Source organism: Podarcis raffonei, chromosome 6 (assembly GCF_027172205.1).
Source record: "Podarcis raffonei isolate rPodRaf1 chromosome 6, rPodRaf1.pri, whole genome shotgun sequence".
Taxonomy (NCBI): domain Eukaryota; kingdom Metazoa; phylum Chordata; class Lepidosauria; order Squamata; family Lacertidae; genus Podarcis; species Podarcis raffonei.
This window is the reverse complement of record NC_070607.1, coordinates 77,569,748-77,595,131: the sequence shown is the minus strand read 5'-3', so window position 1 is coordinate 77,595,131 and position 25,384 is coordinate 77,569,748. Positions and strand designations below refer to the sequence as shown.

At 44.5% G+C, this 25,384-nt stretch overlaps 1 protein-coding gene across 2 annotated transcripts in view; it reads right to left on the bottom strand.

Annotated features, from left to right (window-relative positions):
• RIMS4 (regulating synaptic membrane exocytosis 4) overlaps nucleotides 1–25,384 on the bottom strand; it is a 106,410-nt gene that overhangs the window by 24,294 nt on the left and 56,732 nt on the right. Inside the window, exon 2 of one of the 2 annotated variants that reach the window (XM_053394112.1) lies at nucleotides 13,219–13,360. In XM_053394112.1, the coding sequence (XP_053250087.1) occupies nucleotides 13,219–13,360 (142 nt within the window). The remainder of the gene's footprint in view (nucleotides 1–13,218; nucleotides 13,361–25,384) is intronic. The other variant, XM_053394113.1, reaches the window with a different exon arrangement.

Sequence of the window (25,384 nt, the reverse complement as noted above, 5' to 3'; positions counted from 1 at the left end):
CCATCAAACCACTTGCTATGCTGTTTCCAGAGCTGTGTAACCGACCCCTGTTTTGATCAATACACATGCTACCAGAGTCGCAAGTATGATTCCACCTAACCCTATCAAGAAGGTGCTAAGAAAGTTTTGGTGCTGACCTTTAAAGCCCTAAATGACCTTGGCCCAGTATACCTGAAGGAGCATCTCCACCCCCATCACGAGAAGTGAGGTTGTAGGGAACCAGGCAGAGGGCCTTCTCGGTAGTGGCACCCGCCCTCCCATCAGATGTCAAGGAAATAAACAACTATCTGACTTTTAGAAGACAACTGAAGGCAGCCCTGTTTAGGGAAGTTTTTAATGTTTGGTGTTTTTAATATTCTCTTGGGGAAACCCAGCCAGAGTGGCGGGGTATAAATTATAAATTATTCTTATTATCAGCATGTTCCTCTGCACTTTGGAAAGGACAAGTAATTGAGTCAACAGAGAGGCTTTTGGTGCTATAGCAGAGAAGGGGCTGCTCCTCTTTACACAAAATATTAATAAGCAGCACACTATATTCCTATTGAACCTGGGAAAAACGTCTGCACCCTCATACAACTGAGCCTGGAGGACAAAATGGACTCTATAAGCTTCCTCTTGATGATCAGCATTTTTCTCTTTTCTTTTTTTCAAAGGGATATCCAATTTCTCTTCTTCTATGACCTTTGCCTCCTAGTCATTACAATTAATGATGAACTTGTTATGGCAGCATGTTAATGATTTTAATAAAATTAGCTCAGGTGGCCTTTGGAAGCAGTACTTGACTCCTCCTCTGAACTTTATACAGATGGGTGAATCTGCCCCGGGCAGCAGCTGACAAACCAGTATGTGCTGTATCATCAGGTCTGAACAAAGTCATTGGAGGTCAGGGATTGCTGCAGCACCGCTTGAATTCAACACAGAGCTGTAAGCTATGAGCAGGACGAGCTCCATTCATACTCGTTCAGCACCGTGAGGCTTAGGCCACATCCACAATTAGGCATTTCAAGCACATGGCTTCCCCCAGAGAATCTTGGGAAATGTAGTTTAAGGGTATTGGGAACCTTAGCTCTCTGTTAGTGGCAAAGGACAGTTCCCAGGATTCTCTGTGGGAAGCCAAGAGATTTAAATCTATGGTGTGGAGGGGATTTTATGATCTGGGAAAAAGAAAAAAAAAGTGACGTTGCATGTTCTTTTGTAATTCAAGAAAATTTCCATACACACACACACACACACACACACACACACACACATATATATATACACACACACCGTATTTTTCGCTCCATAATGCGCACCTGACCATAAGGCACGCCTAGTTTTTAGAGGGAGAAATCAAGAAAAAAAATATTATTCCCCCCCAGCCCCAAAGAGCAAAGAAGCCAAGACAGCAAGCGGGATCCATCCTGCTGGCTGTCCTGGCTTCCTCTTTAGCCGCGCTCAACCTCTCTGGCCGGGAGAGGCTGTGCGCAGCTATGGCAATTCCCCCACCTCCCGCAAAAGCCCACAGGAGCCACGCACCCTTTAAGGAGCCCTTGGCTCCTGTGGGCTTTTCTACGAGGAGGGAGAAGGGACTGACTGGCCGCGTCAGTCCCTTCTCCCTCCTAGGGAAAAGCCTGCAAGAGCCACGGGAAGCTTGTGTGCGGCTCTTGGGGGCTTTTCCTGCCTGCCTCCCCCCTGCATAAGATGCACACACATTCCCCCTTACTTTTTAGGAGGGAAAAGGTGTGTCTTATGGAACGAAAAATACGGTATATATTTCTATCTATGTTGTGGATAGAGTGCATACTAGTTTGGGCAGCTATTGCATGAAAGCCTTCCTAAATGGACATAGTAATTGAGATCTCATGAGTGGAACTTTGCTGACAGGTTGCAATCTCTGGCAGAAAGAGATTTTTTTTTTTATTATTATTATTATTATTATTATTATTATTATTATTATTATTAGCCAATTCCCTGAAACTCCTTTGCCCTGGAAATCTTTCCCAGAGAATTAGTGAAACCAATGGGCCAGTACGACAGGTGGAGTTAGGGGTTTCAGGGTAAGGTTACAAGATTTTTTCCCAATGAATCTGGGGACACCTTTCAACTTCAATGGATTTTGTATGGAGACTGATTTGTAAATCCGGGGACTGTCCCCGGGACGTCTGGTAACCTTATTTCAGGGAGGAAATTGGGGAAAAAACAAAAACCGTCTTTGCTCTTCCACCAGTGGGGAGTCTCTGATGGCTCAAAGGATTTTCCATGAGAGAAAGGATTCTTTTCATGGAAGATCAGACAGCATATTGGAAGCCAAGCATTGGTTTGCTATGAAATAAATGAAAATATAGCATTCCTGCACCATTACATGCATGCATAACCAGTCTGCTATCTCCATTCATTACCAGCTCCATCAACTGTGCCTCTTTGAAGGGTAGATACCAGTGTGTTTTCTTTTCTTTATGAAGTGTTCCTAAATAACACCCAGACTAAAGTAAACTAAAATATAATGTCCACAAGAGATGTTAGATCATAGAGGCGTTGCTTGCAAGAGCGCAGTTTCTCATGTAACACATGTTAAATATAAGCAAGGTCACCCTCACAACAAACCCATTGGAATTTAATTTCTAGGCCAAGAAGAAACAACAGCAAAATCAATTTCTTGGCTCTGAAGCATCCCTGCTGGTGTTTGCTAAGTGCCAGTGACTATTTATGGCATCTGCAACACATCTGGTCTGCACTGTAAAAATCAGATATCTGCTTAGTATCTTCCAGATTGTCTACTTAGGGAAATCAGAGAAAGGTTATTTATTTATTGCATTACATCTCACCTTTCCCCCAAGGAACTGAAGGTGGCATACCCGGTCCCATCACTCCTCAATTTATCCTCACAAGAACTCTGTGAGGCTGAAAGATGGTGACTGGCTCAAGATGCTTCCTGGCTGAGCAGGGATTCAAACTATGGCCTCCCAGGTCCTGGTTCAACACTTGAACCGCTACAACATCGCACCATATCACGATGGCACAGCCATGAGAGATTGTGAACCATTCCAAAGGCAGTACAGTGGTACCTTGGATTCTGAACGCCTTGGTACTCAAGACGTTTTGGCTTCCGAATGCCACAAACCCAGAAGTGAGTGTTCTGGTTTGCGAACGTTATTTGGAACTCGAACGTCCGACGGGGCTTCCGCGGCTTCTGATTGGTTGCAGGAACTTCCTGCAGCCAATCAGAAGCCATGCTTTGGTTTCTGAATGTTTTGGAGTCGAACGGACTTCTGGAAAAGATTCCATTTGACTTCCCAGGTACAACGGTATTATAAAAAAATATGTCCCATCAATTAAGTAGTTTTAGGAAGAGGGGCCAGCAAATAGCATATTGCGTTTGGTGGGACAGTGCCTTATTCACCCGAATGGACCATTGTGTTGCAACTTAGGGTTTCTGAGAGACAGAGGAGTCAGCAATACAGCTGCAAATGAATGTCTTGTAAAGCGCAATATACAATTGTGACACTAGATGGCGAAAGTGAGCTATAGCAAATTCAATGCGTTTTTCAAAACGATTATAAAAAAAAGCATTTTCACAACATTTTGAACATCTTGCTGATCTGCTGCAATTAACCCAGAGATCTACCGGTAGATCTGAATGACATTCTGCCCATCACTGATACAATCTACCCTGCTTTTAAATTTAGAGTCAAAATCCTGAAGCAGGGGGTGAGGAACCAGTGGCTCTCCAGAGCTTGCTGGACACCAACTCCCATAATCCCTGGTCCTTGACCATGCTTGCTGGGGCTGATGGGAGCTGGAGTCCAACAAATATCCGGAGTGCCATAGGTGTCCCAGCCCTGCCCAACACCAACAAGTATCCATAAAACTCACTTAAAGAATCTTAAAAGGCAGGAAAAGACCACAACGAGGCAGAAATAATAGCAGCAGCAGCAGCAGCAAAGTTAATAAAAGATGAAACAGTCAATGCTGCCTGGCACATAATGATGATACTGCACCAGTCATCTCTTTTAGGCTTATATAGTGGCTAATTAAGGATTGGTCACTGTGCATTTCCTTTATTATTTAAACATGCTATATTAATAGCCCAGCAAATACCAGGCCATGCTCTCTGCCTCTCACCAGCATGTATATATTGTGGTTTTTATGCTGATCTTTTCTGTGAACTGCCCTGTGACCTCCAGTTATAGGGCGGTAAATGATGATGATGATAATGATGATGATGATGATGATGATGAGGATGAGGATGATATAACACAATAGTTACATTCAGTGTTTAAATGAGCCATTGCAAGCTGTTCTGCCAAACTTACTATCCCTTGCCCACCACCCACTGCCATATAATTTACCCATATTCTTGACCTGCTTTTAAAATCCTATTTTGGAAAGTGACAGTAGCACGAGCAGCCTAATGAAGGAAACTGCTTGCAGCAAGGAATGCTTTGAAGAATATCCCAAGCGGGAGCTGTTCCCCTCCAACCTGCCAAATGTGACGCATTAGTATGTGGAAAGCAGTTTCCGCGCAGCTAAGTTTAGGCAAACGTATCATTAATTTCTTTTCTTGTCCGTGTGGAGTTTGTGACCTCTTTTCAAATCTATTTTTAAAGCGGTTCTGAGATCTTCCATGCCAAGTGCTGCTACAGAGTGCCAAGCCAAAGCTTTCAACTCACCAAAAGCCTCAAGATTTCATTACTCTGCCTGCCCACCTCTCCAAGCTCTCCAACCCCGAAAAAGCCATTGCTCTGCAACTCCCAACGATTCACATGGCCAAAGAGGGACAGATTCTACCCCCACTCCTTGCCCTGGCACTCAGAAAACCTTCCCTTTAGTCACCCGCCTATGCTCACTGTGCAACAAAAGTGCTCAGTGGTTCCCCACCACCAATATGGACCACTTGGAAATTGCCGAGGGTCTTGGCAGACCACTTAGTGACTTTTCTGCCTGCAGAGATTGTAATGTGCTGTGCTGGAGCCTGTATAATTTTTAAATTGCATTTTATTATTGCTTTTATTTCTTATGTATCGAATCTTATTGCATTGCAATTTGAATTCTGTAGAATTCAAAACTGTAATGGCGAAATCCAATATAAGAAATAAAAGAAGCAATTAAAAATAAAATTGATCTGCCACCTCCCGTCTTCAGCCACAAATCTACAGATATGCCATGGAGCACGTGCTGAGGAGATTTCACCCCTCCCATATCCAAGAATCTGCTGATGTTCTCTGCTGATTCTCCAGAGAGGAGGGGGCGGTTTCTGCTCTCTACTTATTTCGCTCCAGCCTCACATCAAAGAGAGAGAGAGACTGAGTGTTAGAGAGAGATCGTGTGTATAGATAAGGTTGCTGCTAAGAGCAGCTGCAGACACTCAGTGCAGTTCAGCATTTTTGTTTAGACCTCTTTTAGCTCTGTATATAGTTGTGTATTATAGTTGTAGATAGAATAAAGAAGATATTCTACAGAGCTGCTCTCCGAGTCGTTTATGCTCTGCTATACTCTGCTATACTCTGCTGTGTGACGACTGGCTTATTGAAGAAGTGAATCCGGTGCCCACAACTCTAAGCTGTGAGTCCACAGCACTTTGACCTGTTCCTGTGCAGAAGGTGGTCTCTGGAAGTGCTACCCAGCTCGCCTAGCCCAGTCGGGGCTGAAGTGGATGAGACCAGTTGGTGGCACTGGCTCAAGGGCGATGCTGACACGTGCATGATCAAGGTTTTGGAACCCCTGACTTATAAGTAGCTAGGGATGTTGGAATAGTCAATGAAAAGGGAAAGAACAGCAGAAATTGCCAATGTTTGCTTACTTGCCCCATGTCAACAAAGACAATCAGTATTTGCTGTTGTTGTTTTCTGTCCACAAGCAAAACTTAATTAATTATATTCCCCTCCGTCATTTGCATTGTGTTTCCTTTACAATGAAATGAATGGGGTGGGATAATGTAATGACAATGCAATTTACAAAATTAATAATGTGAATTTTGTAATTTTGCCACAGTGGGCAACAAGGCAAATAACATAGTTTTTAGCAGAAGGCATACTGCAGTGGAATGGAAACAGTGTTGCACGCAGCAAATTCAGAGCAGATTGGGAAATGATGCTTCTTACACCCCCAGAGGTAGAACAACTGCTTTGTATGCGGAGACTCTCAGGTTCAACTCTTGGTATCTTATTTATTTTTATCTTAGCTGAATTCTTATCTTGCGAACAGTAGATCCTGAGCTGCTTCTGTGCTACTATGATTATCAGTATTTTACAGGAGAGATTCATGTGCATACTGGGAATTTAGTTTGTGCACTCGAGGTAGATTAAAGTGCAATCCTGGCACAAGCTTGCTTAAAAAAGAAGATACTGTACTTTTTGCAGTTAGGAAAGTGATGGGGAAACACACTGAAAATTGTGGGATAAATGAATGATTACTAGAAAGACCTATAAACACCCTGAAAGCAAATCAGGGTGAATGTTCATTGTTGTATGACCTCCCTGAAAAGCAAACAAATCAGAACAAATGCTCAGTGAACACTGGACATTGTTTAATCAATAGGTAAGCTTTGTGCAAGCAAATGAAGATGAATGCTCAATAAACAGGTCATCTGGAGGAGTCCAGGGAGAGAGGGGGCTGAGAGAAAATGATGGAATGAACTCAAAGGAATGCTAAGAAACTGCAGAGGAGAGACTAGGAGACAAGAGGCTTTGTTTGAACAGAATCGAGTATCATTCTTTCTCTTTCTCTGGCAGCCACTCGTAGCTGAGTAAGATTGTCTTCCATAAACACGGTTTTAACAATGAGCCCGTAAGTGACTGTGGAGGCCAATTCTGGACCCACACGTCCTTCCACAGTGGGGACATTGGTTTCCGGGTGGGAGTTGATCAAGGTGTGGATTTGCCAAGCGTGCCTTCCTCTTAGCACGTTTCTCCCTTGCATCCTGAGTCTGAGTGCCTTCAAAGTCCATGACACCTTTGGTAAAGGCTGTTCTCCAACTGGAGTGCTTGCAGGCCAGTATTTCCCAGCTGTTGGTGTTTACAGTACTTATTTTAGATTTGCCTTGAGATAGTCTTTAAACCTATTTTGTTGACCATCAACATTACGCTTTCCATTTTTAAGTTTGGAATAGAGCAGTTGCTTTTGCGTATACATTTCTAGTGCCAACACTAAATATATAAATTCTGGTAAATGAGCCACCATGGCTGCTAGAGGGCCATGAACATTTGTGTTCCAGGCTTTTTAGACTCATCTACTATCTGAAACCAAAGGGGTGCATTGGTTGCCAGATGTGAAATATATTGGCATTATTTTCAGCTCTCCTACGCCACTACAGTAGCCATTGAGAGACTTCGCCTCCGTGAGTTTATTCATCTCTTTTAAAGGCAACTGTCAGCGCTGCCCAAGGTCCCAGCTCACACAAGACCAACGCTGCTTCTTCCTCAAGTAAAAAAGTCTTTATTGAAGTTCAGTTTCATTTCCAGACGCGCAGCGCGCAACGCTACGTCTATGCCTTAGACCGTCGAAGTTCCATCTGAATCTCCTCCCCCCTGACACCAGCTTAAGATTCTAGCCTTCCTCCACCTCTTCCTCTGTTCCTTCTTTCTCTGGGTCCTCCTGCTAGTCGGAGTCTCAGCCCTCCTAGACTCCTCTGACGCTGAGTCCCCTGACTCTTCCCCCTCCCTCCTTCGGGCTTTCGGACCTGGCTCCCAATCCGGGTTTTCTGCTGTCCCGCGCTCCTCCACATTTGAACTTGGCGCGCGCGCGCAGCCTCCCACTTTCCTTCTGACCGTTACACTGGTGTCACTGCTCCCTCTTTCGGGGAGGCTAGCTGGACCTGGCCTTCCCTCCGTTTCCCCACTTCCCGATGGGGGCGTGGTTACCCCTGACTCATCTTCTCTCCCCGCTGGAGGAGAAGCTGGTCCTGACTCATGTGACTCTCCCCCCCCCACTGTGCTCTGGTGGGGGAACTGGTCCTGATCCTCCGCTGCTCCCTTGGGAGTCCCCTCTGGTCCCTTGTTTATGGAGCATCCCCCCTGGGACCCCCCTCGCCCTTACCATAGGCGCCCCCTTCTGGGAATCTTCTGATTCGCTGGAGAAGCTCATGGAATCTCTCGGGTCACTGTCATATTCCCCTACGCTCCCCTCTGATTCCTCTCCTCCGCTCTCTATTTGCTCTCTCCCCTGCTCTTCTGCTCCTGAGCCTCTGACAGCAACTAAGCTACTTTCTGCTCTTCTAGGAATGGCATGAGAATTTGGTTCAAAGACGTGTCGCCTTTCTATTTCTAAATTTTCATTTCTAAGTATAAATTAGCACATATAAATTGTATGCACATATATGTATTTTTTCCTCTATTTTAGTTGTGTAAAAACGGTCAGCTGTAGCAGGCACAGCAATCTGGACTATGTGCAGTATTTGGGTGGTTCAGAAACCTGTAATCTCATAGACCACAAGAATGAGCCAATGAACCTGACTACACAAAACTTGCCACTGGATCTGAACCTTTGAGCAATGAGACCAGAAAGAAGCAAAGTCCGGGGGGGGGGGAGGGGGAGACTTTCTTGACCATTTTCTGGGTTTTTTTGAGACATTGAATAGCCACTATCACAAATTATCAGGCTGAATGGAAATGAAGTAGGGAAAATTAATGTTCCGACTTGCAGATGGATTCCAAACGTTCCCATCAATGGGAGGGAGAATGGAGGGGGTATCTTGGGAGAACACCTGCGGCAGGAACATTTAATGAAGAATAATGCTCATGGTTTTCAAAACTTGCTGTGGAGAGTCCATAAATCTGCTGATCAACTCTTGCCTGGAGAGCTGTTAGATGTTGAATCAAACAGAGCACTGGGTGGGCATTAGTCAAAGTAGAGATTTACAATGGATCTCTCTTACCCTTGCGGGCAGACGACTTTTGCGGGCAGGCACTGTTTGTAAACAAAGCACTAATGATGAGAAAACTTTGCGGCCTCTGTGGAGTGAATTGCCATAAACCTGCCTGATACACGTTAAAACATGTTTAATACACCATTGGTGTTGCTCAGAAGACGACACTTTGGAAATTTGCTGGCATCAAGTTGCCTGACTGATCACCTAACAGAATAAATGGAGCAAATAATCTTTCACAATTGGATTAATGTGCTTTCTCTTCATCACTTTCACTTCTTAAAGTGGATTAGCCCTGACTGTTTCTGATGTTATCTAATATAGACAGCTAGATGTACTCCCACCGTCCTCTTGGCAGTACAGCGGAATGGTTTTCAGCAATATCCTCCTGACTCTTAGGTGAAGGGTGCTGGGAATTGCAGCTCTGTGAGGAGTGAACTACCATTCCCAGGATTCTTTGAGGGAAGCCATTTTCTGGTTAAATATTATGACATCAGCTTCTATGGACCAGAGTCAGATGCACGAAGGGTTGCTGGAAAGTGGCAGCTTTATGTTTACATGGGTGTGTAGAGGAAAAAGAAAAAGGATGTTGGAAACAGTGGGCTGAAATGAACCACTCACAACAGCAGCAATCATTCCTTTCCCCTCATTATTTACAAATGTATGCACCACTGCAGTGACTGTGTGCATGCGAACACTGCTGCATTATATGTGAGAGGTTCCTTTAATTTACAAACTGACAGTCACACAGCTACTCGGGTTCTCTGTTAGAAGGAATGATATCTGGGTTTCACAGGTAGGCATGTGGCAAACAGAGCTGCAGGTGTCTCTGCAGCCTTCCATGCTGTATCTCAGAGTGGAGCCCACATGATGCCATGATACCAGCCTCTAGGGAAGTGGCAAGAGAACATTTTGTTTTAAGAGCTGAAACAAAGCATGAAGGGGGGAGAAGGCAGAGCAAATTGACGACGTGTCCTTGCAGAGCACGGTTTTGACTTCCATATCAAACGAGAGAGCACCTTTCCTGCTCCTCCCGAAGTCATTGCCTGCTGTGTTATTCTAATGTAAGAAAGTCACCTTAGCATTCTGCAAACTAATCATCCCAGCGGTCGTCAGCAGAAAACAAGAAAGCCTTCAACTCCAATGCATTTTGGACTGAGGCAGCCCACAATATTTTATTCTGGGGCAATTTACCTGAAGTCAGCTTGTCCAAGAAAACCAGTCACTGGGTGGGTGTGCGCACGCACACAATGGAAGCAATTATGTAAAACATAATTAACTTGCCACATCTTGCTAACTGTACCATATAGTATACCCAGGACCTTGTTGGAGTCAGAGCTAAGCTTCAGATTCTCTGTTGAATCAGCAAAATCCCCAAACAACAGTTATTGTTTCTGAGTTGGATACAACCCTAATTTTTTAAACCATGTTTTCATAATTGCTCTGGTGCAAAAAATTTCCTCGTCTTAAAACTTATATCCTGTCTTTCAGCCAAATCAACCTTCAAGGCAGCTTATGAATCATTAGAAATACAAAATACATATGAAAACTTCACGGAATAAAACAGGAATATAGAAAAATAGAGTCAGCGCAACACATATTCCTAGCATGGAATGTCATCTAAGGCTGAGGTAATAATCAGCACTTTTAATTGTGCCTGGAAATGAACAAGGAGGCAGTGCAGATTGAAAAAAATCAAAATAATGCACACCATGAAATAAAACACCGGACAACGTTCTTGCCGTTGCATTTTGCATTGGCTGAGATTTCCAAACACTTTTTAAAAGCTGCCCCACATGGAGCGCATTGCAGTAATCTAATCTGGATTGATTCCTGTTCGTTTCCTGCAAGCCATGATTTGCAAACCGGAAGCCATCCTCAGGACCATGCAAGACCCCTAGTTAGCAATAAACAAGATAAGCATCAGCACAGATGTAATACTAAGCCATGGTTATAGGTGACAAAGGGAGAAGAGGGGGAAAATTATGCCCGAGAGTGAAAAAGAATAGAATACCTATTCCTGAGGCTGGATCTCAATTTGGAAGCCATGATTTGCAAGGAGCCATTTCTGCACTTCCACAAGGTCTTGGATGTGAGTTGGCATTCACATCATGACAGCTTTCCCCAGGGGCAAACTTCTGAACTGAAAGCTGGAGGAACAATTTGACTTCTCACTAGCCTTCTTAGCTTGCTGCTCTCCTGGGAGATGTGCAAGCTTCCTAATTTGGCAGCTCATCAGGATGAGTAAGTAGCAACAGGTCTCTGTAAATATCCGTCCTCAGCTGGGAGGCTAGGAAGGGCTTGGTCATCTTAACTCGTAGGTGCTATTCAAATGGCAAAGGCAAGAGTGTGTACGTGTGTGAGCTACTTCTCAAGAACTGAAACATGGAGGGATGAAATGTGCCATCGAAGTAATACTGGTTCTGAATGTCCTAAGCCACAAGAAGTGACTTATGCAAGGAAACCATTAAAAATTCATAAAATGCTGTTATCTCTTGACAATGCTCCCTGAAAGAAATAATTCAGTATTTGCTTTCACAGAACAGGTCTAGGCATTCAGTAGCTGGAGTTCTTAACCTAGGTTGCTTCCATGCTACAGCATTTAAGCACTGCTGAAGACTTTTGTGTGAGTATGTGCAGTTAGCTGGAAAAGCAATTAGAATGGAGTTTCCACACAAATTTCCACCAGTGCCCTTCCTTCCCCATGGCCAACGTCCTCTTAGCTTCCTATCATGTTTACTCATAAATAAGTCCTGTAAAAGTTCCCAGCAATGTTCTTTTTAACAAATTCCTCAGTTCCGGCAATTTTATTGCTTCCTGATGCATGTGAGTGTGTGCTGGTGGTGAATAGCCTATTAATTGCCCCTTTAATAGCCTCCCTTATTTGCATGCATGAAAAGGGCTGTGATTACAGAAGCTTCTAAGTACAGCAAAGAAAGCAAAACATGTTTTCGATATTCTAGGAGCAAAATTGGAACTGGAAGCATGATTTGGAATAAACATGAGCGCTCACATCTTGTGCCTTTCTGAATCTCTCTGTCCATGTCACCTTCTTGATGGCCAAGGAGCTGTTATATCATCCTGTGTAAACTTGGAGTTTGAATATAAAGGGTACAGTTGCATGCCACTAACTTTAATAAATGGAGGATACTGCAGTGGAGCAGCTTTTTACCAAGGTACTCTATTTCTTTTGGAATTGGGCTGTTACCCACTTCTAATCAGAGCCTGAACATGAAAGCAGCCGGTCTGTGCAGTGATGCTGCACAGATGATCCAAGATATTTGTACATCGTTCCCGAGAGGCTGAACCACACAGACAGAAAGGAAATAATGGTTGTTGGCATGGAAAACAGATTCCCTGCAAGGCCAAAAGAACACGCCTCAATTCCAAATTCACTGAATTTTGTAACGCAGGCAAGGAACAAAGTTACCTTACTGCAATTGCGTAGCAGAACTATTTCCTTGGAGGCAGGTTTTCATGGAAGGCATCAGCTACATAATCATTACAGTTGCAGAGTGGTAACAACAAACAAACAATAGCAATGAATAATAATGCCTGATAGGATCTCTAACCTTAAACCATTTCTCCAAAAGGTAAAAAGGTAAAGGTGAAAGGTAAAGGACTCCTGGATGGTTAAGTCCAGTCAAAGGCAACTATGGGGTTGAAGCGTTCATCTCATTTTCAGGCTAAGGGAGCCAGCGTTTGTCCACAGACAGCTTTTGTGGGTCATGTGGCCAGCATGACAAAACCACTTCTGGCGCAACGGGACACCGTGACGGAAACCAGAGCGCACAGAAACACCATTTACCTTCCGCCTCAATGAGTCACCTTTGAAGACCTTCTAGGCTCTAAAATTCAGACAATGACATCCCACAACTGAGCTAATTTTGTGCTGTTGTCAGACTTCGGGGTTGAATCCACAGCAAAGAAGTTGCATATTGGTCCTACTGAAATCAATGGGACTTATTCGTTACTCATCGTCTCACACTGATTGATTGACTTTTCCCGGGGTGGGGGGTGGGGAGGAAAAGGAAAACATTGATTGGGAGGAAGCTAGTTTCCTACAAAAAAAGAAAGGAAGAGTTATAGTGCTTCTACATTTTGCCTCATATCTCAGGTTCCACAAACACTAGAAACTTATTTTTTTAAAAAACTGAAAGCTGGGAATCTGGGGGTTATGGTTTTTATGTGGGGTGGCAACTGTCCCCTGGAAGCCCATTCAAAGATGCCTACTCTGTCAATGTATTTGTTGGCACAGGTAACGCAGAGGACACTTATTATTATATTTTACAATTAATTAAAGATTGCTTATGATCGATCAGTCAATAGATAAAGATATACAGATATATGTACTTTGCCCTCTTGCTACTTACTTTCCTTCGGATCCATAGCTGTTCATACTCTCCTCAATGGATTCATGGCTGGCTTGTCGGATCGTTCGGCTTGGCATCTCAACAGCCAGGCCAGTTTCTGTGCTCCGCTGGATGGCACCTTTGAGTTTCCGGCCATCTCCTTCTAAAACAAAGACAAAGAGCATGTGGGAAGGAGAGAAGGAGGGAAGGAGGGAAGGAAGACAAGAAAAGAAAAGTGATTAGGCATTTTGATATTGGGTGAAGACTATACAACAGTGGAAAGCAACATGCAAACAAATAAATACAAAGATTTGTACTTGGGAATCTGGAAACTAGGACAACACCAGAAAATCTGGAAACCTGGAACACTTTCTGGTGTGGCAGGAAGAGGGTTGAGCCTACAATGAGGCAGAGTGAGGCAGCTGCCTCAGGCGGCAGGTGCTTAGGTGCAGGGAGTGGCCAGAGCTGTGAGTGACATGTGGCCTCCTCTGTACTTTCTACACTAGCCTGCTGCCTTTAAGCACAGTGGAAAGGACTGTCCTCTCACTAGTATTGGATTAAGATTGAACTACCAGTCCAGTTGCTTTCTGTATGTGCCTTGGGGCAGGACATCATATTGTCCTTTGCCTCAGGCAGCAAAATGTCTTGAGCTGGCCCTGGGTTTGACACCCTAGATTCCATTTTGCTTTTGGTGACACATCCTTCTACACACTAACTGATGTATGCGCATAGAGCTCCTCCATAAAAATCCACACAATTATGAAACTTTCTCAGTTTCCTACATCCAAAGCCAGCAAATTAGCCTTGGGTTTAGAGGCCTGAGTGTGATCGAAAAGCCAGGCTTTCAGTTTGCAAAAGTAGCAGAACCAGATATTACACCTACAGCACAAGCCTCATTTATATAAACAACAGATAAGCGGCAAAACTCTCCCTGGTCTGTGGCATTACCAGGGATAGAAGGGTCGGTCTATTTCCATTCTCTCGGTTTTTATTTTTCCCCCAATATGAAATTCAACGCTCTGCATTTCTGCAGCAATTTGTGAAAATCTTCATTAAAAATCTTCAACATTTTTGTATGTATTTTTGACTAATGCACACATTTTTGCAAGCATATTCTCCTAATGTAATACTGCATGTTCATATGATACTTTCGCAAATGCAGTCATTGTAAGCACTTTACATAGATACGTGTTTTTGAAAACATTGATTGGTTGGGGAACTGCATTACAAAATCTGGATAAAAGCCAATTTCAAAGGGTGGTTATGACTTGATTCTCATATTGTTTCAGAAAGTGTGGATTTGATAAATTCAGCTTTAATTCTGAACAGAATCAAATTCCACACCCACCCACCCATCCCTAACTACTGCAGATCAAAATGTAGCGGGGAGATAGCACGAATGCCTGCTTCTTATGGAAAAAAGCAAACAAATCCTTGCACATAGGTACTTGGATAACCTTATGGTTTCCTGGGAGATGTTCTTATATGGAAGAGTATTTAGACCTATGTGGCACTGTGGGTTAAACCACAGAGCCTAGGACTTGCAGATCAGAAGGTCGGCAGTTCGAATCCCTGCGACGGGGTGAGCTCCCATTGCTTGGTCCCTGCTCCTGCCAACCTAGCAGTTCGAAAGCACGTCAAAGTGCAAGTAGATAAATAGGTACCGCTTCGGCAGGAAGGTAAACGGCGTTTCCGCACGCTGCTCTGATTCGCCAGAAGCGGCTTAGTCATGCTGGCCACATGACCCGGAAGCTGTACGCCGGCTCCCTCGGCCAATAAAGCGAGATGAGCGCCGCAACCCCAGAGTCGGTCACGACTGGACCTAATGGTCAGGGGTCCCTTTACCTTTAGCTTTATTCCCATAAAAACAATTTTACTTCCTAGCAACTGGTTTTGCATGCCAGTTCTCAAATTTACATCCAAATTTTCACATTTGATGTTATTGTTTGGTGTGCTTGAGAGAATTATCACTTTGCATTGCAGCGGCCGAATTTGCAGAGAAAATGTCCTGCTGATGTACTTTCCCGTGGAATGAATAACGCTGAGTCCCTTCCCTGAAAAACTGGCCTTCGAAAGCCCATCCTCTTAAATTAAGAGTTTCTATTTTCATCACCCACTCTCACAGTCCACATTTCTTTGAATAAATTATGTTATATAATGAATATATAATAAGTACCATTAACACTAATTGCTTTGGCTTACGTCAGGAAGCTAAGAAGTTTCAGCTGACATGCAATACTTAAACCATAACGCTGACAAAGGGCTGCAAAATTCTGCTAATGAATGAGGATGCTGAACTCTCTGCAAAATGCATGCTGCCGTTAAGAATGCTATTCTCGTACTGTCTTTCTCTTGGAAGGGACGGATACCTGCCGTATTCATGTCCTGCCAGGTGAGAGACATCTGCCTTATGAGACTACACCTTTTTGTGTTACCCTTGATATTACCCTATATGAACTGTCACCCTGTTGACTGACTTACCAGTGGACCATTTCCAGGCAAGGGAGGAATAAGGAGGACAGATCTTTCACTCAGGGGCATAGTTTGGGGAGGGCCAGGGGGCCATAGCCCCGGGTGAATGATCTTGAGGGGACATGAGCCAGGCTCCTCCCCAGTAGGGATCCCTGCCCTGCTTGCCACTACGGGTCTCTGGGCCCTGGAGCCTGGCCTGGCCTGGTCCTGCTGCTGCACTCTGGCCGCCTTGCTGAATGGCTGCCCAGACAGCATTGCAGGGATGTGCCCACCAAGGGCCACGTCAGCCAGCCAGGCTCCCCCCTGTGCAGGCAGGCAGGTGGCAGTGAGGATTGGGTGTGCATGACAGGTTTTGTTCAATCTCTGTGCTCAGCCCCTGGTCCTGCCTGGGGTGCCTATGCATGCCCCGGGCACCAACAAAGGTCGCAACACCACTGCCTCTGTTCAAAATAGCCTATTGCTAAGTCTTCCCTCTACTTCTCTCTTCCTGTGTGTGATAGCTAGAGAAAATGTCTCTTCTTCGCCTCCCCTGTCCTTTGTCTTGCAGAGTGGAGAAACACCTGAGGAAATGAAAAAGGGCCACCAAATTGTATGGCTTTAAAAGAGGGTTATTGATGGAGAACAAAGCTATCCGTGGCTACTAGCTATGATAGCTATGTTTTACTTCTACTGTTAGATGCAGCATGTCTTTGAATAGCAGCCGCTGGAACTCACATGCTGGGAAAGTGCTTTTCCATTCAGGTCCTGCTTGCAAGCTTCCCCTAAGCATCTGGTTGGCCAATGTAAGAAGAAGATGCTGGGCTAAATTAAGTCTTTGGCCTGATCCAGCAGGGCTCCTCTGATGTTCTTATGGCTCTAGAGGTCATCTCTATTGTCCAAATCAAGGGTAGTAACAGTACCACTCTATTCTGCCTTGGTCAGACCACATCTGGAATACCGTGTCCAATTCTGGGTGCCACAATTTAAGACAGAAATTGACATGCTGGAATGTGTGCAGAAGAGGGCAACCCAGATGACCAAGGGTCTGGAAACCAAGCCTTATGAGGAACAGCTGAAGGAGCTGGGTATATTTAGCCTGGAAAAGAGGAGACTGAGGGGAGATGTGATAGCCATCTTCAAATATCTCAAAGGCTATCACATGGAAGATGGAACAAGCTTGTTTTCTCCTGCTCCAGAGGACTCAAACTAATGGCTTCAAGTTACAAGAAAGGAGATTCCAACGAAACATCCAGAAAAACTTTCTGAATTCCACAGAGGGAAAAGACAGGATGTAAAAGTAATAAATAAATAGCAGAATACTGGATCCTATAAACAGTTATACATCTATAGATATCCACAATATGCCAAAGCCCTTAGACATTATATCATAGTCTCTGAAACTCATGAAGGAAGTTCCACAAATAGAGGCCTTCCCAGCTGATGACTTCAAATGTAAAGTTATTAAAACTTTACATTATGATAATGTAATGTCAATGCAGTCATCATCCACCTTTGCAATGAATCCCCTAAGGTAGCTTTTCCTCTGGTGAGATGCTCAAATTCCCAGCACCCAAATTGGGGATACTGCAATCCTGATTCTTCCCTCAGTCAGGAAATCCTTGGCTCTTGCCTAGGAGTGCAGCTGTGACAAATGTCACAGGCGCTTATTTGACAATGGTTACATTTGCCACTGGCTGCCCAACACCTCCTGCCTCTCATCCTCTCCCGACTCAGTGCCAAATCTCAAGCCATGAGGTGCAATGTTAGAGGCTGCAGTGTCCAACCTCAGAGGTAGCATCTGGTTTCACGAAGCGTCTCCCACATGATCAGTACCATCCCTGATTCCAGAAGCTAAAGCCTTGGCTAGGGCTCAGCTGCTGCTAATGCACTTCTCATTTTGCCTGTGCTGCTTCCCTCACCCCCAGCCAGATGGGAAGCACAGAAGGGTAGCCTGATACAGAGGAACTGCTGAAGATCACTCCCGGCTTCCTCTTAATTACCGTGCACCACAATTACATAAATTCCACCCTTCCCTCCATTTCAGATACCACAGTACCAAAGTGTGGCTTGTTTTTTTTTTATCAGCCAACGCCACGATGAAAGCAGATGGGACATCTTCAGCCACCTCTAAGGCGGCCTTCTGAGATAGCTTCTTAAAACCGGCCATCTCTCAAATTGGCTGTGGGTAGATTTGTAGTACTGTCATGTCACCTCAGCTGTCTACTTGAATTTGTGTTTTGTGTGATGGAAGGACATGAACGGAAAGACAGAGCAAAGTGCTTTTGCTATCATCTTGTGACTTTTAAAACCATCACTCACAGCTGTAAGGAGAAACCTGAAAACCAGCCCGCTAAAGGAGAGTTATTTACAGATGAAAACTCTGGTGCTTTCCAAACTTCCTGCTGGGGGAAAAAAGATGGGCGGGGTATAAATAAAATTGTTGTTGTTGTTGTTATTTTCAGGGATGGGACTTATGCAACCAAATCGAACTCAAGCTAGAGAGATCAGCAGTGAGTGAATGTGGTACAATATTAGCAGGTGATGTGTCTTCAGTGAACCCAAAGACTTTCCATGCATGCAGTCGGATACTTGGCACAGAGTCCAGCACACTGAATATATGAGCTTCCTTCCCCCCTTCTAAAACCCAAGCATCTAGAATCACAGTTGCAGTGAAAGCAGTAAAGTATGTCAGCAGTACCTGAACAGATATCAGAAACCAGAGGAGGAATGTGAAGGTTTTCCAGAGGTGAAGAGACAGAGCATAAACATCTGGCAAAGCTTCTGCTCCCCCCATCTTACAACTGCTCCATCGCCATTTAGGGTTGCCATCCCCCCAGCATGCTTAGGAGGAAAGAGTTTGGCTTTTTGTTTCTTTTCTTTTTTAGTTTGTTTTTTAAAAGAGACAATGAAAGGATGGGTGATGAAGACACATTTGGCAAATCCTCACTGTGATCAACTCCCACTCACAAACCTATATCCCCACTGTAGAAGGATGTGTGGATCCAGAAATGGCCTCCACAGTCACTTAGGGACACACTGTTAAGACCATATTCATGGAAGACAATCTTACCCAGCTACGAGTGATCACAGAAGAAGAAGGAGGAGGAGGAGGAGGAGGAGGAGGAGGAGGAGGAGGAGGGTGAGGAATGTTCAAGATCTGTAAGGTCATGAACTATCTAGGCAAATTGAACAGAAAACCCAAACAATGAAAGAAAAGCATATTTAATTTCAGGTTAATTACAGCAAAAAAAAAAAAAAAGTGTCAATGGCCTCTAGCTCTGATGGCTTTAAACATTCGTGGGGAGCAGGCAAATCAATTTGTATGAGCCAGAAAGTGAAATGCAACCACCAGATCCATTGACTGCGGGAGTATCAGATGCTGGAAAACAGTTAAGTAAAGGATGTCCCTCATCATCTTCCCAAGCCTGATTAGCGTTGCCTGGCCACTGGTGGAGACAAATGGATGCTTGATCTCATCCAGCATCATTATGTCCTTGTGACAATTGTGGTGTCCCCTGAGTGATGATGCACCAAGAGAAAATAATTTATCTTTGTTAGCTTGTTAAGGGCTATCTGTTTTGAGTATCGATCTTCTTTCCTATGGCAGCGGAAGATGTATACTCCCTGCGCACGTTGCAATTAAAACTTGCTAGCGGTGGTTAAATTAATTGACAGCCTACCCAAGGGAAGGCTGCTACAGAGTAGATTACAGTCTGGGAATGTATTCATTTGAATTCACACAAGTAGCCATGCTCATCTGGATCATGTAGCTCACAGGTGGCCCTCCGCAGCCTTCACAGTGGCCTTCAAGCCCATCCCGGAGCGAGAGAGAGTGAGGAAGCAGAAGAGAAGGATTGGAAGAGAATGAATGGGTGATCAAGGAATAAAGTGTGTGTGGGAGAGAGAGTGAGTTGTGAGACTGTGATGGAATGAATAAAAGACTGGAAGAGAAGGGGTGTCCCACCCACTTTTTATTTGGCTCCACCCACCAAGCAGTGACATGTGACCTCCTAGCCATTCCCCCCCCCAAATGCAGCCCTAAGCCCCCAAACGTTAGCCCACCCGTGCTCTAGGTTGCCAGCAGCATACATAGTTCTGATAACAACTCAAGAGTAAAGAATAACTACTGTACATGGATTTAGCACTGGATAGTTATTACAGCCCAGTCGCTTGCTGTAATATAGACATGTATAGGTTATTAGTGTTTAAAGGTAAACCCCTGACCATTAGGTCCAGTCGTGACCGACTCTGGGGTTGTGGCGCTCATCTCGCTTTATTAGCCGAGGGAGCCGGCGTACAGCTTCTGGGTCATGTGGCCAGCATGACTAAGCCGCTTCTGGCGAACCAAAGCAGCGCATGGAAATGCCATTTACCTTCCTGCCGGAGCGGTACCTATTTATCTACTTGCACTTTGACGTGCTTTTGAACCGCTAGGTTGGCAGGAGCAGGTACTGAGCAATGGGAGCTCACCCAATCACGGGGATTCAAACCACCGACCTTCTCATCTGCAAGTCCTAGGCTCTGTGGTTTAACCCACAGCGCCACCCGTGTACCTATTAGTGTTTAGGTGGGGTTTTAAAACATTCCTGTTCATCCAGGCATCTAGAAAATGAAATATGCTGTGCTTTGGCAACCGTGAAACTGCTAGCTGTAAGGATGCTTTGGTTTTGCATTTTTTTTACAAAAGGTCTATATTGTTTTTACTGGTTTGTTGTTCTATATGTTTCTTTGTGGGGGGAAGGGTGGGAGAACAATCTAATAAATTATTATTACTGTGGTTTATCATGAGCAAGCAATTTGCTTGTGCATGCTGCCCATTTGCTTCCACTTTGCTCCTCCACTGGCATGAACAAGATGCAATGACTCACAATATTTCCTAGCACATGACGGGGCGTTCAGAGCGCTCTCACTCACTGTTCCGACCACCCTCTCTAGTGGCCAAGTTCCCCCTCTTTTGAGGTTATAAAGACAAAATGTTGATAATCTATTCTGCAGCCATTTATACCGACAGAATAGGGTGAATTCAAACCACCATTAGAAAACAACAACACAATGGCTAGAGCATGTCATCTCTAATGCTGAGAGATGATATTTGGCATGGTGCATTTGTGCTTGGAATGACCCACCATGTCTCAGAATTATGACTCACTACACCTTGGCTCAGTTATAGATTCCCCAGGACATGGCGCGTAAACATCTGAGCATGCATCAAAGCATTTTTCAGATCCACTCATCGTGCCAAAATGTCAATGCATTCCAATTTCTTAATTTCTTATTGTACATCGCCATATCTAGCCACAGGGCTATCGTACCAGAGGAAACGTATGCAGCTATTACATATTTAACTTTTCAGTTTGCAATTGTTCGTGATTCCACTCTTCTGGGAACTTGTAAAAGCTACTGCAGTGTAATGACTGAAACATGATCAGTGATGTGGAAACCCCCTTGCAAATTTTTAGCTCTGCTATAAACTCATTGGGTAGCTTTAGGTAAATCATTGTCTTTCAGCTTTATCCCTCCATCCCCCCCAACACCCTGGATATGTAATAGAAGGATAATCGAAGTCTACACTGCAGGAGTGTTGCAAAAATTACTGAGATTATTTATTTATTTTGTTAAATTTGCATACTGCCCTTCATCCGTGGATCTCAGGGTGGTTCACAAGATTAAAAACACAAGACAAAAAACACAAAATACGTGTTATTTATTCTTAATAAAATTTATATACCCAAAGATCTCAGGGCAGTTCACAAGATAAAAATACAGGATAAAAGCACAAATAGTTAGAACAAAAACAAAACAATAACCCCCATAATAAAACATAATAAAAACCCAAAGCAACCCAAATAATAACAAATAACAAACAAATAATGTGTGAGAAGTGCCTTAGAGCACTTGAGGAGCACAATATATAAAAACTAAGGGCGTGGCTCAGTCGGTAGAGCATGCGATTCTTAATATCAGGGTCATGGTTCTAGCCCCACATTGGGCAGAAGATTCCTGTCTTGCAAGGATTTGGACTAGATTATCTTTGTGGTCCTTTCCAACTCTGTGATTCTTTGATTCAGCCAAATTGAGCACATCTTTCCCACTGAAATCAATAAGACTTAGACATCCTCATCTTTGGCTGGATTGTGCATTATTGAGCATTATTGCTTCCTTTTTAAATCCTCCTGCTGCTTCTCCACTCAGTTCTGAGTTCTTGATTCTCTCAGCTTTCTCATTTTAAATCCCATCCGCTGTGATTACCATTCAATTTTTCGACATTCAGGTCCCCACTTGGCTTCCACTCTAGTGACACAGGAGGAAATTGATTCAAGGGGCTGTAGAAGTATCTCTCTGAGTGGGGCTTTCCATATCTGCTACATTAAGTGGAATCGATTTGAAGTTGAACAGGCGGTGGCTGGATTTAAAATGGACCAGATTGCCTTCCAAGATTTCTTATTTTGCACCAAAGCACCCCGCCACTAATAGATCCAAGGTTTACGGGCCGACAGGAGTTGAGCAGATTGGCTTTGCTACCGTGAGTCCTCATCAACAACAGACCTGCACAACTTGCAATCCACATGAAAAGCTCTGCTGGCAGCAGGGTGTGTGTGTGTGTGTGTGTGTGTGTACACACCCACGTTAGTGCCTCTTGGATTCTGCCACCGCCTACCTCCTGGACAGGAAAGCCCTGCCCTGCTCACTTGGAGAGGTGCCAAATTCTGGAATAGCTCAGTTGGTAGAGTATGAGACTCTTAATTTTAAGGTCACGAGTTCGAGCCTCACATTAGGCAAAAAGATTCCTGCATTGCAGGGGGCTGGACTAGATAACCCTTGTAAAAAGGTAAAGGGACCCCTGACCATTAGGTCCAGTCGTGACCGACTCTGGGGTTGCGGCGCTCATCCCACTTTATTGGCCAAGGGAGCCGGCGTACAGCTTCCAGGTCATGCGGCCAGCATGGCTAAGCCGCTTCTAGTGAACCAGAGCAGCACACAGAAACACCGTTTACCTTCCCGTGGAGCCGTACCTATTTATCTACTTGCACTTTGACGTGCTTTCGAACTGCTAGGTTGGCAGAAGCAGGGACCGAGCAACGGGAGCTCACCCCGTCGCGGGGATTCGAACCGCTAACCTTCTGCTTGGCAAGCCCTAGGCTCTGTGGTTTAACCCACAGTGCCACCCACGTCCCTGATAACCCTTGTAGTCCCTTCCAACTTTATGATTCTAAGTTTATGTTCAGTAATGTGCTAAGCTTTGCCCCAAAGAGCCACACAGCATTCTCCTCTTCTCTTCTTAGGGTTTGTCCCAGGGAAGAAGTGCTTCACAACAACCCTATGAGGTAAGTTAGGCTGAGAGATAGTGACTGGCCCAAGATCAACCCTGTGAGCTTCAAAGCTGAACAGAGATTTGAACCTGGGCCTCTGAAGTCCCAACTTTGAACTGTTACTGTCTCTCTTATAATTTGGTTTCTTGGTTGTTGCTCTGGGTTGCTTTGCTTTGTTTTTGTTTCATTGGCTGCGTTTGCTCCTAAATGATTTCCCACTTTCTTTCCTGACGTATTCAGATTCAGAGAACAGAGCCCCCTGAGGACTATTTGCCAGGAGGCATTTCATTATCCATCCGTTCTGAGCCGAAGAAAAGAATCCCCTTTGGTCCAAAATACAAGAGAGGTAAAAATAGCATCTCAACAGAACGGCATGAATACCAAACACCTTGATGCACACAGGAAGTATACGAAGCCATTCGTCTTCACTGAATATTCTGCAGGCCTTTGCTTCGCTCCCTTGCTTTTAATTTACAGTGTGCATCTATCAGTAATTTACAGTGTGCAGTGGCCAGCATGACTAAGCAGCTTTTGGAGAACCAGAGCAGTGCACGGAAACACCGTTTACCTTCCTGCCGGACCGGTACCTATTTATCTACTTGCACCTTGACGTGCTTTCGAACTGCTAGGTTGGCAGGAGCAGGCACCGAACAACGGGAGCTCACCCAGTCGTGGGGATTCGAACCGCTGACCTTCTGATTGGCAAATCCTAGGCTCTGTGGTTTAACCCACAGCGCCACCCGCGTCCCTATAGCTTGTTTAGCTTACATGTAAATCTGGCACTGCCGGTGGGCAAATTCTGGTTATGTACAATGGAGCTTCAAGGAAAACACAACTGGAGTCACCTCAAAGGAAGCTATTGAAGCACTCCAAATCATTTGCCCATGTGAATGCGCAGGAGATAGTAGATCTAGTTGAAGAACAACACATGGACATTTGCATTGATTGAGTAAATATGCACGATGCTTCTTTTGTTTTTCTATAAATTAATTATGCATTTTGTGTGGGGAAGGGGGAAATACTCCCTTTGGGGGCATCACGAATCAACTGCCCATTTCACTAGAGAACACTCCATCCCCCTTCAAGTTCTCGTAAGGAAAAGTCATTCCTCATAGCATTTAACCAGCTGAATACAATTGCAGTGTGACTAGAAAAGCTAGCATGCCACTGACAGACAAGTTACAGTCCTTCCACCTTAATGGGTTGAGAATTTTGATGAGCACCTGAAGGAAGGCATTTTACATTGAGTTTCTTATAGGAGCAAGTAAGAACTGTGATGGGTGTCTAAATAATATATTGGTTGAAAAGAACGATAGAAAATGGCAGGAGATGACCTTGGGGCAACAATCCGTCAGTTGGCGTCATTCTTTGAGCTTGTCATCTGAGTCACTAAAAGCCTTCCACAATGCGTGCACAGAGCTTTAAAAAAATGGAAGAGAATCTCATAAGGAGGTAGGGAGAAGCATCTGAAGGAGGAGTGGGTGAATCTGTCCATTTCCAGTTTCTTGTTTTTCTGCTCTTTAGTTCACTTCTTCACATTTCCTGGAAGCCACAGGAGGGGCAACTGGTCTTGTTTGGAAGAGTTTGGATTTGATATCCCGCTTTATCACTACCCTAAGGAGTCTCAAAGCGGCTAACATTTTCCTTTCCCTTCCTCCCCCACAACAAACACTCTGTGAGGTGAGTGGGGCTTAGAGACTTCAGAGAAGTGTGACTGGCCCAAGGTCACCCAGCAGCTGCATGTGGAGGAGCGGGGAATCGAACCCGGTTCACCAGATTACGAGCCCACCGCTCTTAACCACTACTGGCTATTGTGAGAGCAGGATGCCAGCCTAGAAGGATGAATGGCCTGATTCAGCAGGCCTTCCTTATGTTCCCATGTTTCCACATCAGTTTACTGGGGGAAACAAGTCCTCATGAAAATTCAGCAGCGTTTTAGTGCAAATTTCTCCCTATAATACAATTTCGCCCGATACACACATTTTTCTACAAACCAGTTCACTCTTATAGAAAGCATTTTTGTATGCCACTTTCATTAATATATGCATGTTGTACACACTTTATTCAAGCAGATGCATTTGTGTACACATTACAATGCAAAATTCAGAGAAGTGTGAATTTTGAGGCATGGGCCTTGTTTCGGTTTGTACATTGTTTCAGAAAGTTCGAATCAGTAGGTCTGCCTATAAAAGCAAACTTCATTGGATTTCTCCCCACCTCTAATCTGAAGTCAAGTCTGTGCAACTCAGGATCCTGGCCACACTTGCGTCTCATGCTCTAACAACTGAGCGATCATCAAGAGGTGATGTCAGAGACACATCCCAGGCAGGAAAAAACACCCAGGATACAAAGCAGGGCTGGGGAGGGGGGTTCAATCCAGTGGGCCAGACTAAAAAGGCTGAACATTGTCAGGACAGGCCCATTCA